Consider the following 16,662-nt stretch of genomic DNA (forward strand, 5'->3'; position numbering starts at 1 on the left):
GTGTTCAAAAGCAATGAGGTATTTGCCACAACCGTTTTTTGTCATCTGAGCAAGAAGGGAGAAGGGACCGGATGAAAGACTTAAACCTACCTGTATAAAACAAGATGTTGCAATTTCTCAGTACGGATTTTAGAAAAAAATCTGTCATCTCCCACCCCAGTTCTCTACACAGTGTGTGACCTCATACACTTGGCTTCTGAAATAATGGAGTTTTAGAAGGATTTCACCAGTTTTTGAATATTTATTCAATTAAATAAATCAACATCAACAGCTGCTTAACAGTGATAAAATATATTTTTATTTACTTTGTTGAGTCAGAGGGTCGTAAAAAAATTATTGCTAAAGTAGATATCAGGCAAACAGAAAGGTGCTTTAGAAGTCCAGTTACCTTGGAGTTTATTTAAACTAAGAGAAAAAGATCATAATGTTTTCATGCAATACATACTTGGTTCTTTAAATAACAAGTGTGACAAATAACAGAAAGAACTATGGAATGCTGCACTTGTGATCCATACAAAACACCAACAGTTTGGATTGTACACAGTTGAAAGAAATGTCTCACACACCTTCTGAAATACTGTAGTAGCCAATACATAGAGGCATGCCTTAGGTGGGCACGGGAATGCAGTTTAGAAAAGAAAGTGAAGTATCACACTGGAACTACCCCATTTCTTCAAAATCACTGAGCAGGAAAAGCAACATTGAACTTCCGTACGGGTTTTACGCAACTTCTCTACAGTACCTTGACTTCAATCCAAGAGCAAAACTTAAGACTCTCCTCCTCTATTTTTGGTAAACAACTGCATGGTAAACTTAGATGACTTTTCCCCCTGGATTTTACCTGGGAGTGGCCTTTTTAATTTTTTTTATTTAAAAGAGGGCAGGTTTGGCACTTTTATACTGATGTCACCAATGTTAATATTTCTTGGGATCTCAGGAAGATTCATATTCTTTACAGCTGATACAGCACGGGCTGGAGCTCCCGCTAAGCCAGCCTGTATACAGAAGCAAATAAAAGAAAAAGAAAATGTACAACTCAGGTGTAGCTCATCAAAAAACACTAAAAATGGAGGACAATGATAAAAGATTTTCATATAACAAGCTTAGAGACCAGATGGTAGTTGGAATTGGTATGGGATGGTTACTTTGAAATTCTAATCTATAAAGAGAAAACAGTTGACACATTAAAAAGTACAGCGAATACATGCAATGATAACAACGGAAAGATTTACATACAAGTTAACCTGTGCTTAGATACCACATACAATATGCAGATGACAAAAACTACATCTTCACCTATATCCTGACTTACTGACTTATAATAGAAGCATGAGGCATATTTTACATTAGTTCCTTTTTAAACATCTCTTGCAACAACATGATGGATTTGGGTTTGTTTTTTGTTGTTGTTGTTGTTATTGTTTTTTGTTTTCTTTTTGCTTTTGAAATAGCATTTATTATCAAACTGTGCTATGAAATAAAAACTGAAAGTAATAGATCATGCTTGCTTAGTTTCTTTACTTAGAGCCAACTCCTTAAAACATTTCAAAACGACAATTTTTTTTAAAAAAATTCTTGTAATTGTGGAGGCTCTTCTAAACTTTTCTAGGAAAGTTCTAAAACATTGAAAAAAAAATCAGGCTTTTCAAGCAAAGCCTCAGTCCAAAGAGAACAGTTCTGCCTGAAAATGAAACTGCAACAAAGAGGATCTTTCCAACCCTTCAATGCATTAGAGACAATATGATGATTAAAAATACTTTGTCATATAAAGTAGATTCAATGACATATGTTCAGTTTACAATATACAAATTTAGAGACAGAACAGCATAAATACAAAAGGCAGTATTTCTATAAATAACTGAATTTTAAAGCTTCTAGTAGCATTAGTGTACGATATTTGGCTTTATTCTTAATAGGGAAATTTATAATCTGTGAAATAATTTTGAAAGAAAATATGCTTAAAATTTAAAAGAAAAATGCAACTGTATCATCTTTCTCAAATAGCTACAAGAGTCTTCATACTTTTGGGATTTAAAAATATTTAGATTTCATCCATTTTTATTCAGGTGATATAAGAAAGCCAACAAACACGTCTGAATTCAGTGGCACACATCATCTTGCACAAAAGCAGACAATTAGGTAACAGAAACAAATCTTCCACTTTGCTTCAATTACACATATGAGACAATGTCTGTGTAATTAGAAACACTAGTTTTAAGTCCCTTTTTGAACTTTTAGGTCTTTTTCTCATATGTAATCCTACCTCTTTTGTTAATTAAAATAAGAGTAATAATAAAGCTGTTACCTGAGAAAAATCTTGACTGATACAAAATAGGCCAGTGTAAACTATTTGCTGAATAAAGGATACAAACATTGTTAAGCAATGAAATAAAAGCCATGGATTATCAAGTCAGAATTGGAAATAATAGAAAAATCAGTAAAATAATATTAATAATAGCTATGGTCCACACAGGCAATGATAAGGGTGATAGGGTGATATAAATGAAACACTCCATATCCAATTAAAAATGAATAGGGCTGGAGTATTCAATTTTTGTAAGTGAATAGAGGTTAGTTGTTTTTCATTGACCTCTACATTTATACCTACCTGAAGCAATGCAGTTAATTTGTGTACCCCCAAAAGATGTTGGAGATATGAATAAATATTGCGTATTCATTCAAAAGGGTCTTTAACCTGATTATCTCAAGTTCAACGTCTAGCTACCAAAATTTAGAATGGTTTAGGACCAAAGAAGGATCCATCTTATGGCTCTCTTCCTTTCACCCAAAATCTGTTGTCTGCCAAGGAACAAAAATTATTTTACAGAGTTACAGCCATCCTGGAGCTTGTATCTTTCTAATTAAAAACCACTTGCCACCATTTTTACTTGGATGTGTCTATACAGGGTACAAATGATGAGTAGATTATGAAAAAGTATTGATAAGATATTTGAATACAAGTATTTTAAAAGGCAGGAATTATTAGAGGACTTTATTACTGAGACAGAGAGAGAAAGTAGGTATGTGTGTGTGTTTTACTGGATGCTATGGTTTTAACTTTTATAAAGAGTGAAAATAATTTTTTTCAGTATTAAATGTCATTGCCAGAAAGCCTTCTTTTCCATACCACCCTGTACCATGAACAGCTCTAGACTGAACCTGAGCAAAGAAAATGAGAATAAAAATGCGTCCTGTTAAATTTCTTTAGATTAAGTCGTTTCTTTGTGACCAAAGATGGTGTCGACTGTTAGCTGCTAATGAGAATACATAAAGTCAATATAGCAATTGATTTAAATAGCATATATGTGCCAAGTTCTTATTATGTAAAACCAAAAGAAGTTTCTAAGTACAACAAACTACAATTCCTCTAAACATAAGCAGCAAGCCGTAGACATGCAAAGGATGGTAACTATTCAGAACACGCAAATGAATTAAGAGAATCAAATTATTTCTCAAGCATGTTCAACACTTTTGTGTAGTACGTCATGAATTTAAATGGCAGGAAATAATCAAAAAAACCTGTAATGTGTACTTCAGTTAAGTTTTAATTAAACTAACATTTTAAGAAATCAGATTCTGCAGAATATAAAATATAAGAAAAACGTAAGTAGGACTGCTGATCAGTAAATAGATGCTTAAATGAGCTTTCAATATCTCCATACAAAAATGAAGGGCTTTAAAAAAAAAAAAAAAGACTATTCAGGCGGTCAATACCAGAAGTGCTGTAAAACAAATTTCTTTTTTCAGACTTCCACGACAGTGAAGTCTGAAACATTTTTATTAAAGAAAAAAATATAAATGAGGTAATTTGCCATCAGGAGATTAGTTTGCCAACAGAGAGGTATAAAGTAAATTTTATCTTAGTTAAGATTATTTTTCTTTCAGTAACATACATTCAAAGCAACAAGATAATGTGTACTAGTTTGTTTGGGTTTTTTTTGGACACTAAAATTTACAGAAATTAGGCTTACCTGACTTGTTAGTAGTGTGTACAACGTAAAATGTAAAATTAAGATACTCTGACAGCACAACATAGCCCTCTTAAAGATCTGAGATTACGCAGCTGACACAAAGCAGAAATAAAAAGAATGAAACCCTACTGGAGAAATAACTTGTTTCTGTCTATGTTATTGTACTCGAGCACCACCATGGCAGGCCGACTGCAGCGACTCCACTAACGAAAATAAATATGTGACTCCAAAGCAGTTAAGAGTATGAATTGGATGAGAGAATGAAGTACAGTATATAAAAGGATGGTCATGTTTTCTCTCCCATGGGATTAAATAAATTAACAGAATTAAGAGAAAGAAAACAAAATGAAGTCTGCAAGTATACCAAAATGAGGCCAAACAGATAGAAGACTTATACAGACATACTCTCGAAAATTTCAAGCACTTGAATCACAAAGATAGTAATGGATGGATATGATTTGTTTTTGATTTTGTTTTTAAATTGCCAGACCCAAAAATAAACAAAATATGTGCAAGCAAAAGTGGAAAAGCAGCATTGCTAAAATATATTTCAAAGGCTCCCTTTTCCTCATGCAATAAGGCAATCAACTTTCTCGAAGGGAAAAGGAAAGAATCTAGATATTTATTTCATCTAAGACATAAATTACTATCCTACCATCGTGCAATATTTTTCCCAGCTTGAAATGCCAAGTAAGATGGTAGTGGGATTAATTTGTACCTACTGAAACCTTTACCCACCCTTCCTGCTGGCAGCTGCTATATGCACATTCATAATTTTGACCTAACAGCAAAGTGAAAGAACAGCAACATTAATAAACACAGTATTAAATGGTTTCAGACTCAAAATCATTAACAAAATAATGGCAGTTCTTGAATGCACGTTTTGAGCAAAATAGGAAATGTCAGTATTTTACTTTCTGAACGTAAGGTAGAATAACTTAATCTGGGATCTTGTAACAGGCTTGTTCTTTGCTTTAAAGGCAGTGCTTTAATATTACAATTAGAAACAAACAGGTTAGAAATGCTGCTAATGACAGTCCTTTAGGGAGCAAGAACTGGAACATTTTATCAAAAAGTTTTATCATAATTAGAATATTTAAAAATTTATAAACCTTCCCAATCATATAATCCGTTTTATATAATCTTCAGGTATATTTTCATTTCAAGCACAGGATTTGCCTGTGTGAAATAAATATAGCAGATTCGTGCCCAATTTGCAGATTTAACAGAACTAGTTCTGACTGTGCCAATGACCTCAGGGGGTCCTCACTGTAATTTTGTAGAAGAATAGAATAACTGCATGTCAAGGTAAGAAGCAGGGACCAACTCACAACCTGACCTTCCAATATCACTGTGTCTCAGGGCCACTTTTCTTACTCTCTGCTCTTTGAAAATAGAAACTTGATTTCAAAAGAGAAGAAATCTAATTACTAGTTCTCGTGATGGAAGTTAACAGACCCAAGCAGTTCTTGGCTAGAAAATAACAATCTGACATACATTAAAGACTAGAACGTAGAAATTGGCAGTGACGTGGATCAGTGGAGTAAATGAGACCATTATGGATTTTCTATTCCAGGGATAAAGTAATACAGATCTAAGGACCAAACGTCGTACTCCTAGCTTCATGACACAACCCGCGATCTTGGGATAAGATAAGCCACCTGTATGCTGCAGCTTCTCAAACCCATCCAGAAAGTAATAAATTCGTGGCTGAAAAACAATGCCAAATTCTCAGTAGCATTTTTCTAATTAGTCAAGTGGGTCATCTAACTTGTGAATTCAAATTTTTTTTTCCCTCTATGGGACTCAATATAGTATTTTCACTTTGAAATTTTTTAATGGAGGCCTATAAGCATTTTCATTTTTGTACAGAAAAAGCTGTTCATCATCATTTAGATTGAAATTTCTAAAAAATACTTTACACAGTTAATTTAGGGTGTGAAAAAATGCACAGGAAATGTCAGAGAATATAGAGTTTTATGAAGCTAGGAGTCTACTGAGTCTTATTCTAATATGTTTGGGATGTCAGAAGGTTGCTATGCTGGAAAGCCATTTTATTTTGGTCAAAATATTTAATTCCAATTTTTAGAACATTTAGTGCAATTTTAGGAGACTTGTTATCTGATACTTTTTGTTGGCCACTTTTAATATGTACTTGTTAGTCAAAAACATAAAAGCAATTCTGTTAAGACTTTGGAACTGAAAACCATTATGGGGAGAGAGAAAGTACTATTTAAGTCACTATTCTAAGCCTTCACTGCTTCTCACTTTGTATGCAAAACTTTAAAGGTTCATGAAGCCTTTAGTTTTCAAAGCACAGCTTCCAAAATTCAGCAGGCAATTTTATGTTAGAATTCTAATTTGAAAGATGGAGAAAAAACTAGCTGTGAGAGTTAAATTAGATTGATTCTACCATATGATTCTCGAAATAAACTCTAAATTTTTATATAAAAGTAAACTGTCATTTCTACAAATGTAATTTGTCAGTTAAATGACGATGTTAAAAAAAAAAGAACAAAAAATTTACTTTCCTTTCACAATGCAGGCAGACAAAACACAACAAACATGACATCGATGAGATACTAGTAAAATACAGTAAGTCCAATAAAAGATGAAGAAACTACAAGGAGAAATTAGAATGGAAAATTGGCTACAGGGACTACATGGGTTCATTAACACAAAGAATTTTTGAGTCTGGCCTAAATAATTAATTGCCTTTGACATCATTTTGCTTTCCCTTTGTTAAAGTACATTTTTCTCAAAGTCAGCAATACCTTGTCTACCTGTCCTGTCTGGGAGATTGAAAGATAAAGGTCTGTAAGAGAGAAGAATGGAAAGAGCTAGAAAGATCAGGATGTTCGGAAAAAAAAGAAGACTGACTTTAAAAAAGTAGTGACTATATTCAGACCCATTTATCCCATTTATTCATCTTAAAAATAACATGAAATACATAAAAGCTAACAAGTCTCCCCGACTCCACCCCTCTACCCCCACCCCCAGGGAGTCCTGTATTCCTCAGGCAGATTCCTGAGTGCCTCTGACACCTTCCCCCAAACCCATCAACCTCCCAGCTTAAACCTTTTCCCAGACCCCATTGTTAGTAAACCATTTTTCTGTCAAATCAGGATAGATGAAAATACATTCAGAGCATATGGTTGTTTCTACTGTCCTTAAAGATCTGGCTGATCTTCGCTTACACTGGGAACTGAGGTGGTTCACTTCCAACTGTCACTGGAAATATACTACCTTTAAGCCAAAATAATAAACTCTTCAATTTCTGACAAGGTAAAGGCACCTAGATATACCCATGTTGCATCTCAAGAGGTTTAACCTTAAATATACCTAGGCTGATTTCTAAAAGATAAATGATACTCTAAATATCACTTAAATTAATCTTAAAAATGATACCCCCCAGGTCTTTTCATCAACCACAATATTCTGGAATTTGATTCTTTCTGGGCAAGTGTTTGCTTGCATTTTAACTAAAAGTTAGTAAGAATCAGATAAAAAAAAAAAAAAAAGCTTATAGCGTGTCCTCAAATAATTCTGGATGATTCTATAATCATTCATATATTTGGTATAAATGCCCAGTTAAGAGAAACAGGGAAATGGAACCCATATGAAAACTTCCGACATTTCAATGTGTCTGGAATAAAGGTGGTAGTCTTCAAAACATACGTATGAAAACTACGGAAAAATTACACCAAGTCAACATTATTTTGCTGAAAATATGATCAGGACTAAATGGTCTCACTTGAATTCAAAATCCTACTTTAAAACATTAGCAGACATCACATCTAGAGATATACTTGATAAAAAACAATGTTGTGGTTTATTCCCAGATTTTCTTTTTCTCCTAATTTGTACCAGATAACAGCAGATTGTGCGAGTTAAAAGATGATCAGTGGATGAAAAATATCAGTACTTTTTTCACCAGTACTTAAAACCATTTTAAATAGAAATGGTTCTGTGAAAAGACTTTTTTGTAAGTTACAGTATTCTTATAATGATTTCCATTGAAAATGTAAATTTTGTATTTTACTGCTTTTCACAGATAAGAAAAACTGCCTCATTAACAAAGTTGTACTGGACAATCAGAAAACAAATATCCATTATGCAATTATAATAGGTCCTTCATGACTTCTGTCAGTATTATAAATAGCAAACCAAGGCCAAAAAAAAAAAAAAAAAAAAAAAAAAAAAAAAAAGAGGAGGACACCATCCATGAAAAGAAGTTAAATAAATACCCGGAATGTGAATATTCCAGACAAAAGGTCAATATATTTTTACAGATAATCACACAGAAATCATGAATTACCACATTTCCATTCATTTCTGACAGATTATTAATGGATTGTGTCACTGTCTCTTGGCATTTAAAATCTATATCCATACATTTTTGTAAAGCAAGTTTTAACAGATTACATAAATTTCAAGTTATCACTTAAGACTTTACAGCTCAGAGGTTATAGTAAATCTCTTACTATACTAAACAATAAGATAAACCAACTATAGTCAATAATATTCTGGCTCTTTACCTTGTCCTAAAACAAAGCTTTCTGTATTAATCTAGTTTGTTTTCCCTTTTCAAAAACCAGTATTTTAAAAATTGCCGTAGAACACATAGCCTATACATAGTTATTGAAAAGAATCATAATTTTAAGCTCTTCACCATTACAAGTATCTCTTTTGGGCAATCATAGGGATGGTAAATTGAGATAAAGAGAAATCCAGAGCTATTGGAAAACATTGGAAAATGTTCAACAAAGCTTCAACTATTTCTAATTCTCAGATGCTGGATTTATCCATCATCCTATGTTTCATTCTATTCCAATGAGCATAGCATTATTATGTTAAACTGATCCTTTAAAGTGCCAACAAGATAAAAACTCTTTAGAACTCACCTGTTGTAAATTAATGCTAGCATATTTTTAATACCTTGCTGCTTTTATAGTAATATTTACTTTAAATCAACCAAACACCTGAACTTGAACTAATAATTATAAATATACAATTTGCTTTTCTAATCTGAGTTATGACTATAAATATCAAAAGTAGCAAATACAGTGTTGAATGAGATATCAAGACTATTCATCTTTCTAAACTTCCACTATTATAACAAGAAACAACCAAAATCGTGTGAACTTGAGTGGCTCAGCTACAGTACCTGTTATTGATATTCAGTACTTGAGGAAAGAATCACTAAAATTCTCAAGCAGGACTGTATACAATGCTAAAGTGCTGGTTGATTCTCATGCACCTAATCTAACAGAACAAAGTTAGGCATGTATGACTAACCAAATCTTTCTCATCTAGAATGCAGTAAAAGCCATGAAATGCATGTATCAGTGTACAAAATATGTGCCTTAGCCAACTTGTAAGTGACCTCTGAGAAGGATCCAGAATTAAGCAATTAAGGCAATGAATTTTTTTCAGTGTTCACTCAGGCTTGCTAAGCCCCAACTGAAACCATAACAAATGAAATGCTCTATTCCTCATGAGAATCCCATTTCCTCTCCTCTCCTGTCCCAGAAATAGTTCTGTGACACTAAATTTATAGTCTTTAAAAATATCAGTTCTTGGATTTCCTTGATAATTACTGAATTAGGTTTTGTAGGGCAAATCCTGATTTCATTATTTGAATATCTAATCTCTTTAATTTTCAAGCAAGAAGAATCTGAACTGTTTATTACCCAAGGCAGTTACAACTGTGACTAAAAGAGAATAGACAACACTATCAGGTGGATAATAGTCACAGAACATTGAACATACTAAGATATGTATATTCCATTTTTTATAACCTGAAGAAGCCTCTCAGCTGTCCTTAAAGGGTGATACTGAAGGACAAACAGTGAAAGCTACACATCATGCATAATTTGTGATCATGCTTTCTACCTTCATTACCTAGAGCACTTTCCATTCTTACCTCAGACTTCTCCAGTTTATTCTGGGCGTCAATTTGTGTAACGATCTCATTCATGTTGGTCTCCAACACCATCCCCCCCATCACCATTTCTGCAAGAATATTGTGAACCTAAAGGAAAAAATAATACATGGCCGTAAGGAAAACTCACTACAAAAATGTTTCATGATTCCAGTACTTTTTGTTTCAAAACTGCTGTGGCTATTTTATAAGTATGAAATGTAAAAAACAACAACAACAACAAATAATAACTCGGGGGGTGCCTGGGTGGCTCAGTCGGTTAAGCATCCAACTCTTGATTTGATTTAAAAAAAAAGAAAGAGGGGGCGCCTGGGTGGCTCAGTCAGTTAAGCATCCGACTTCGGCTCAGGTCATGATCTCACGGTCCGCGAGTTCGAGCCCCGCGTCGGGCTCTGTGCTGACAGCTCAGAGCCTGGAGCCTGTCTCAGATTCTGTGTCTCCCTCTCTCTCTGCCCCTCCCCTGTTCATGCTCTGTGTCTCTCTGTCTCAAAAATAAATAAACATTAAAAAAAAATTTTTTTTTAAATAAAAAAATTTAAAAAAAGAAATAAATAAAATTGACTAATATATATTTAACCAAAAGAAGTTTTTTTTTTAATAAAATTACTTTATAATACCTTTTAGGTCCTATGCTACATACTCTGCCTGAATTATTCTTACGATAACCCTATGAGGTGTCTATACTGTTTTTATCTCTATTTTACAGATAAGGTAGTAGTTGCACATGTATGAAAGGGCATACAAGTAATAAGTGGTAGAGTCAGTATTTATACCAGTCTAATTTCAGAGTCTCCATTCTTTTTTTTTTTTTTTTTAAGTTTATTTTCGACAGAGAGAGAGAGAGAGCAGGGGAGGGGCAGAGAGAGAGGGAGATACAGAATCTGGAGCAGGGTCCAGCCTCCGAGCTGTCAGCACACAGTCCAACACGGGGCTTGAACCCACAGACCATGAGATCATGACCTGAGCTGAAGTCGGATGCTTAACCAACTCAGTCACCCAGACGCCCCTATATTATTTCTCATTCTTTTATAAGACTGTATACAAATGTATTCATGATTTTTAAATCCTATCATTATTTACTAATTTTCCATTTTGGAAAGAGGGATACCTGATGTACAATTCTTGAAGAAAGAATTAGAGAAATCACTTTTCCTGCAAACAAAACAAAACCAGAAGTCACAACTGTTTTAAGTACTAGAGCTAACTATCATTACTTCTGACTGCTACCTCTTCTGCAACTAGATACCATTTATTAAAACTATGTTTTGGTGTTGCATTTAACAGTATCTAATTTAATTTTCATATTAACCTTTGTTACAGTTGAGAGAATAAACCAGCTTCCTCAAGACACATAAACTAATACGTAGCAAACAAACAATTCAAACCTAAGTCCCAATCCTTGCTTTCTTCTGTTAATGTGAAACTGATACACCAAATTAATTTTTAGCCATATTCTATGAAGATTCAATTAAGGCCAAGAAGGTGATTAGGTGATAAAATATAATGTCCTCACAATAGCTAACAGGTACTATCCAGAGGAAAAGTATTCAGAAAGAAAGGCCATGGCCAGCAAAAGATTCATTAAAACTTGTTTTAACAGTAGAATTTCCCCTCTTCTTTTTATTATTATTTTTTTAAGTTTATTTATTTTGAGAGACAGAACACAAGCAGGGGAAGGGCAGGGAGAGAGAGGGCAGAGAGAGAATCCCAAGTGGCTCCATGCTGTCAGTGCAGAGCCCGACATGGGGCTCGAACTCACCAACCGTAAGACTGTGACCTGAGCCAAAATCAAGAGTCATACGTTTAACCAAGTGAGCCACCCAGGTGCCCCTCCCTCTTCTTTTTAAAACAAATTCTCACGAGAAAGCACAAACTGTAGTGCTGATAAAAGTGTAGCAACTCCACCAACCTGACTTTGCTCAGGCTTTCTGGGGGGGGCTCACCCCTACATACACTTACTCCTGCCTTTCCAGAAACATCTCAGAAGCACAAGCAGATTAGTAGAAATTGTCGATTTCGGTATTATAGAAATGTCTACCAAGTTTAAAGGTATCAAAATATGAGAAGCCTGCAAATGTGGGTCATACCCAAGAAATTCTAAGAATGTATGATAATTTAATAAGGTCTAGGATGTAAATCTGTCCTCAAAGTAAAAATAACTCCTACGAAAGCAAATTCAGAAATCCAGAGAAAATAAAATAAATAAACGAGAGCCTGTGAGCTAAATCCTTAAACACGGTGTCACTTATTAGAAATATAGTAAGCGCCTAAAGAATGTATTCTAGGTGAGGAGGTACTATGTGTATAAGTCCCAGGAGATTAACCATATGGGAATGAGAAGTATTAATTGGGAGGCCAGTTCAGTATTTTCAAGGTTATGGTTTTCAAGTAAGGTATGGAGGGATCACTTAGAAACTGTCCAGTGACCGAAAACTTCCACGTTTCAAGAATTGATTGGGAGGAATTTCTGGCAGACTTAGTTAAGAGAAAGAAGATGATAAAAGCTTTAGCTTAGCTCTAACACATACAGATGACAGATTCCAGTATTTTGTCTTTAAATTTTACCTGAAACAGACTTAATGGAAATAAAAGGGTGACAATATGCTTGAAACATAACTCATCTACTGAAATCCTTTGATGTTCACCTATAATAAGAGTTCGATAGGTTTTTATCCCCTTTTCCTGAATACTTATAGGTATTTAAGTGTTTTTAAAAGTAGCAAATACCACATTAATGATGTATTTTTGCTTTTTTGTTTGGTTTTAACTATATATACCCTATCTATCCAATCGCATAGCTTCTTATGGACATAAACCAGAATTTCTAATTTCATTTTAATTTTTTTAAATCACAATACAAGGAAATTGTTAAAAGTTCAAGCTATACCGAAACTTAAGTATGAACAGTAACAGTCTCCACCACCCTCAACCTCTGTAGGTCCCTCTATCCAAAGATAATCACAGTTAATTGCATCTTATACAGGTTTCTCCCACTTCCCGCAAAGTTTCCTTTGAGTCCCTTCACTTTTACAAAAGACCTATGCTCCTATCTGTTTTTGTTAACTGCAAGAAATCCAAAGAGAATTTTCAACTTCTATGAAATGGTACTGATTCAGTGCTTTAAGCCACTTTGGCTTATGAAGTGGTTTATAGGAACACTACTTTTTGGATAACAAGGGAAAACCTGTACACCCTTCTTGAAAACTTTTTTATGCATATACTTGTTATATGTGTGTAAATCTAAGTCTAATTTATACAATCATATAATATACATTATAGTCACAGTTCTGCAAGAGAATAAGGAATGGACTTAAAGAGGCACTAGGGAATTAAGGATGTGAGTTAAGAAAATAATAAAAGATACTGGTGCCAGATATATGTGCAAGAATGATCAAGCAACTTTGTTGGTAACAGTAAAAAGACAAAAAACCAAAACTGTAAAATGGTAAATCTATACCATTTTTTTTAAAATTGTATTCAAATTCCAGTTAGTGTAATATTAATTCCAGGTGTATAATACAGTGATTCAACACTTCCAGACACCACCAGGTGCTCATCACAACACATACACTCCTTAATCCTGGTCCCCTATTTAACCCATCCCCCCACCCCCGCCCCTCTGGTAACCATCAGTTTGTTCTCTAGAGTTAAGAGTCTGTTTCTTGGAAATCTACCTGTTAATGAGAGACATCTACAGATTCCTTAGTAATACAGATTATTAAATGAAAAGATGGATGGGATAGAATAATACCTATAATATGATCCCACTGAGGTATACAAGAAAATTACATGTACACACCTACTTGGATATACCCAGAAAATGCCTGGAAAGACATGCAAATACTTTTTATCCATTTACCTACTGAAGGACATCTTGGTTGCTTCCACGTTTTGGCAATTATGAAATAAGCTGCTATACACATATGTGTTCAGGTTTTTTTGTGGACTTAAGTTTGCAACCCCTTTGGGTAAACACCAAGGGGCATGATTGCTGGATTGTATGGTATGAACATGTTTAGTTTTCTCAGAAACCACCATGCTGTCTTCCAAAGTGGCTTTCCCATTTTGCATTCCCACCAGCAATAAATGAAGAGAGTTCTTTATCACCACTAGGTGCTGTCAGTGTTCAGGATTTGGGCCATTCTAATAACAGGTGTATAGTGGTATTTCACTGTTGTTTTAATTTTCTGCAAATATTTTTAAAGGATAGTAGTTACCTAGAGAATGGAAATGGAGGACTGAGGAAGAATAGAGACTTGTCTTTCGCTTTATAGTTTTTGTTTATTTGTTCTGAAAACTTTTAGCATGTGCATATACTAAAACAAAAACAAACAAACAGAAGCTTGCTAAAAATAAAAGAGTGTCACATAGTAATTCAGAGAAATAATATTAAAGGTTATAGCCATGCACATATTTAGGTTAATTTAAGAGGCAGCCCAAAGGTGTTGGATATTTGTAAGTGATAAGAGAAGCGGGTCACTTTTTCCATGCGTTTAAATAGTAAAAATTCTATCTCATTGTAAGTGTCAGTGCAGAACTTGGAGACTTTTGCTTAAAACTACTTTAACTTATTTAAGATTAAATGTTCTCTAGGGGCGTCTGGGTGGCTCAGTGGGTTAAGTGTCCAACGTTGGCTCAGGTCATGATCTCACGGTTCGTGCGTTCGACCCCCGTATCGGGCTCTCTGCTGTCAGTGCAGAGGCCGCTTCAGATCCTCTGTCCCCTCTTCCTCTATCCCTCCCCCAATCATACTCTCTCAAAAATAAACAAACACTAAAAAATACATAAATAGTCTCTATATTATTCTATCATTATTTATAAAATATAATGTACATTGTGGGTATCTAATGAATGTTACCCACAAATTTTCTTCAAAATTATTTATCTCAATTATCTTAAAATTCAAAAGTTGAAGAACAAGCCATGTGTTTTTCTTTAGCAATTTTTACCACTCCATCAGTAAATCATGTTTATTAAATATTTTCTTAAGTGTTGATTTAAATCCCAGTTAATATACAGTGTAATATTAATTTCAGGTGTACAAGTTAGTGATTCAGCACTTCCACACATCACCCGGTGCTTCTCACACATTTATTAAATATTTATGTAAAGAGCTCACTGACAGCAGCATCCTGGTTTGAGGAAAGTGCACGTAATCACTGGAGACTAAAATGAAGATTAAATCAAACACATTTCACTTGTAACAGTTCCCAGCCCTCCACCGGATGGAATGAAGCATATAACAAAAGATGACAAAAGGAAAGGAGGTCCAGTTATACAGATTCCTTTCTACAGACTGTCACTTGTTTGCAGAGTATCAAAGTTACTTGCTCTAACTTCTGTTACAAATGAAGTCCTCTGCACCAAGTATTTTTCACTTTGCATTAATATTTGATGATAGGGGTGGTCAAGTAAAATACGGCAGATCATTCTGTTTAATTCTTCACCTAAGAATAAAAAGGATATGTACATATTGACGGGAGACTCTAAAGACACATGAAGTTAATAAAGCAAGGCACAGAAACACTGTGTAAAATAAAAACCAACCTGATCACTCACTAGACCAAGAGAACTATGCCTATCTTTGAAAATACATAGGAAAAAAGTCTGGAAGCCTACCTAGCCAAACTAGGAAGAGAAATGACTGTAGGGAAACAGCGTGGGATGAGGTTGAGTGGATATGAGGAAGGGGACAAGAAAAGAAGAACTTTAATGTTTAAGCATATAGTCTTTAGTACTGTTGGGCTTCTTTGTTTCTAAAGAAAGGTAAGTATTATTCATGTAATTTTAAAATAATAAAATCGTTTGCTATACATAACACTGTAATGTTCTTTAATGGTTTTATGTCTGTCAGAGAAACAGAGACACAGGTGTCTGCTCGAAAACGACAAGCTACAGGAAGACAAGGATAAGAGCGCCGTCTTCTCATCACCCTGCAGAGGGTTAAAGGCTCAATAAATATATATATTTTTTAATGTGTTTTGCAAGGAACACCTCCTCCTTCTTTCGCTTGAGGCAAAAGGAAACTGAACAGGAGTTTTAAAAGTATGGATGGAGGGGGAGTAAAGCAGAGTTACAGGTCTACTCTAAAAACTGTAATACTGTAAGACATGACTTTTTAACTATTATGACAGAATAGCCAATTAAGATGAAATGACCGATTTTAAATTGTTAGAAAATTTCAATTTATGTACTTCTGTGGGTCATACTGTTGTTACTGATTTGATAATAAAACTTAAATACATACGTTTGCTAATAAAAATTTTAAACACTAAAGTAATCTATTAACACCTGTATTTGCAATTCTAACTGTTGTAAACAGATCACTCTTCATATTTTGGTATTTCTTCAAATCTAAGCTACAACTGATTATTTAAAAAACCATTATGTTACATACTACTGAAAAGGAAAAACACTGCCAATTAAATTATGACAAGCTGTAGAATATAACATGCATCCCAATCTCAAAAGTGTTAAAATGTGAGAGAAATCTGCAATTTTAGAGGCAACGAAATATGGTATTTTCTCAATTTTAGCCCCATGAGGGTTGCTAAATAAAATAAAAGCTACAACGAAAAAATTTAAGTAAAAAAATGAATGTTTTGGGGGTTTACTGGTGTACTGTCAACATCAGAAAAACGTTTAATTCTGGATGTATTCTGAAAGTAAATGCATTAGGATTTCCTGATTAACTGGATCTATGATAAAGAGATTCATTAGAAATGATTAGGGGCGCCTGGGTGGCGC

At 34.2% G+C, this 16,662-nt stretch overlaps 1 protein-coding gene across 5 annotated transcripts in view; it reads right to left on the minus strand.

Annotated features, from left to right (window-relative positions):
• Positions 1 to 275: 275 nt before the first annotated feature.
• The window catches only part of AP3S1 (adaptor related protein complex 3 subunit sigma 1), a 73,024-nt gene continuing 56,637 nt past the window's right edge, over positions 276 to 16,662 (minus strand). For 2 of the 5 annotated variants that reach the window (XM_060636338.2, XM_060636336.2), the window contains 3 exons: positions 9,898 to 10,005; positions 6,746 to 6,786; positions 849 to 995 (listed from right to left, as the gene is read on the minus strand). In XM_060636338.2, the coding sequence (XP_060492321.1) occupies positions 6,751 to 6,786; positions 9,898 to 10,005 (144 nt within the window). In that variant the 3' untranslated portion in view covers positions 849 to 995; positions 6,746 to 6,750. Of the gene's footprint in view, positions 996 to 1,570; positions 2,354 to 6,745; positions 6,787 to 9,897; positions 10,006 to 16,662 lie in introns of those variants that run through there. The other 3 variants (XM_060636334.2, XM_060636333.2, XM_060636337.3) reach the window with 2 other exon arrangements.

The sequence above is a fragment of the Panthera onca genome, chromosome A1 (genome assembly GCF_046562875.1).
Source record: "Panthera onca isolate mPanOnc1 chromosome A1, mPanOnc1 haplotype 2, whole genome shotgun sequence".
NCBI classification, from domain to species: Eukaryota; Metazoa; Chordata; class Mammalia; order Carnivora; family Felidae; genus Panthera; species Panthera onca.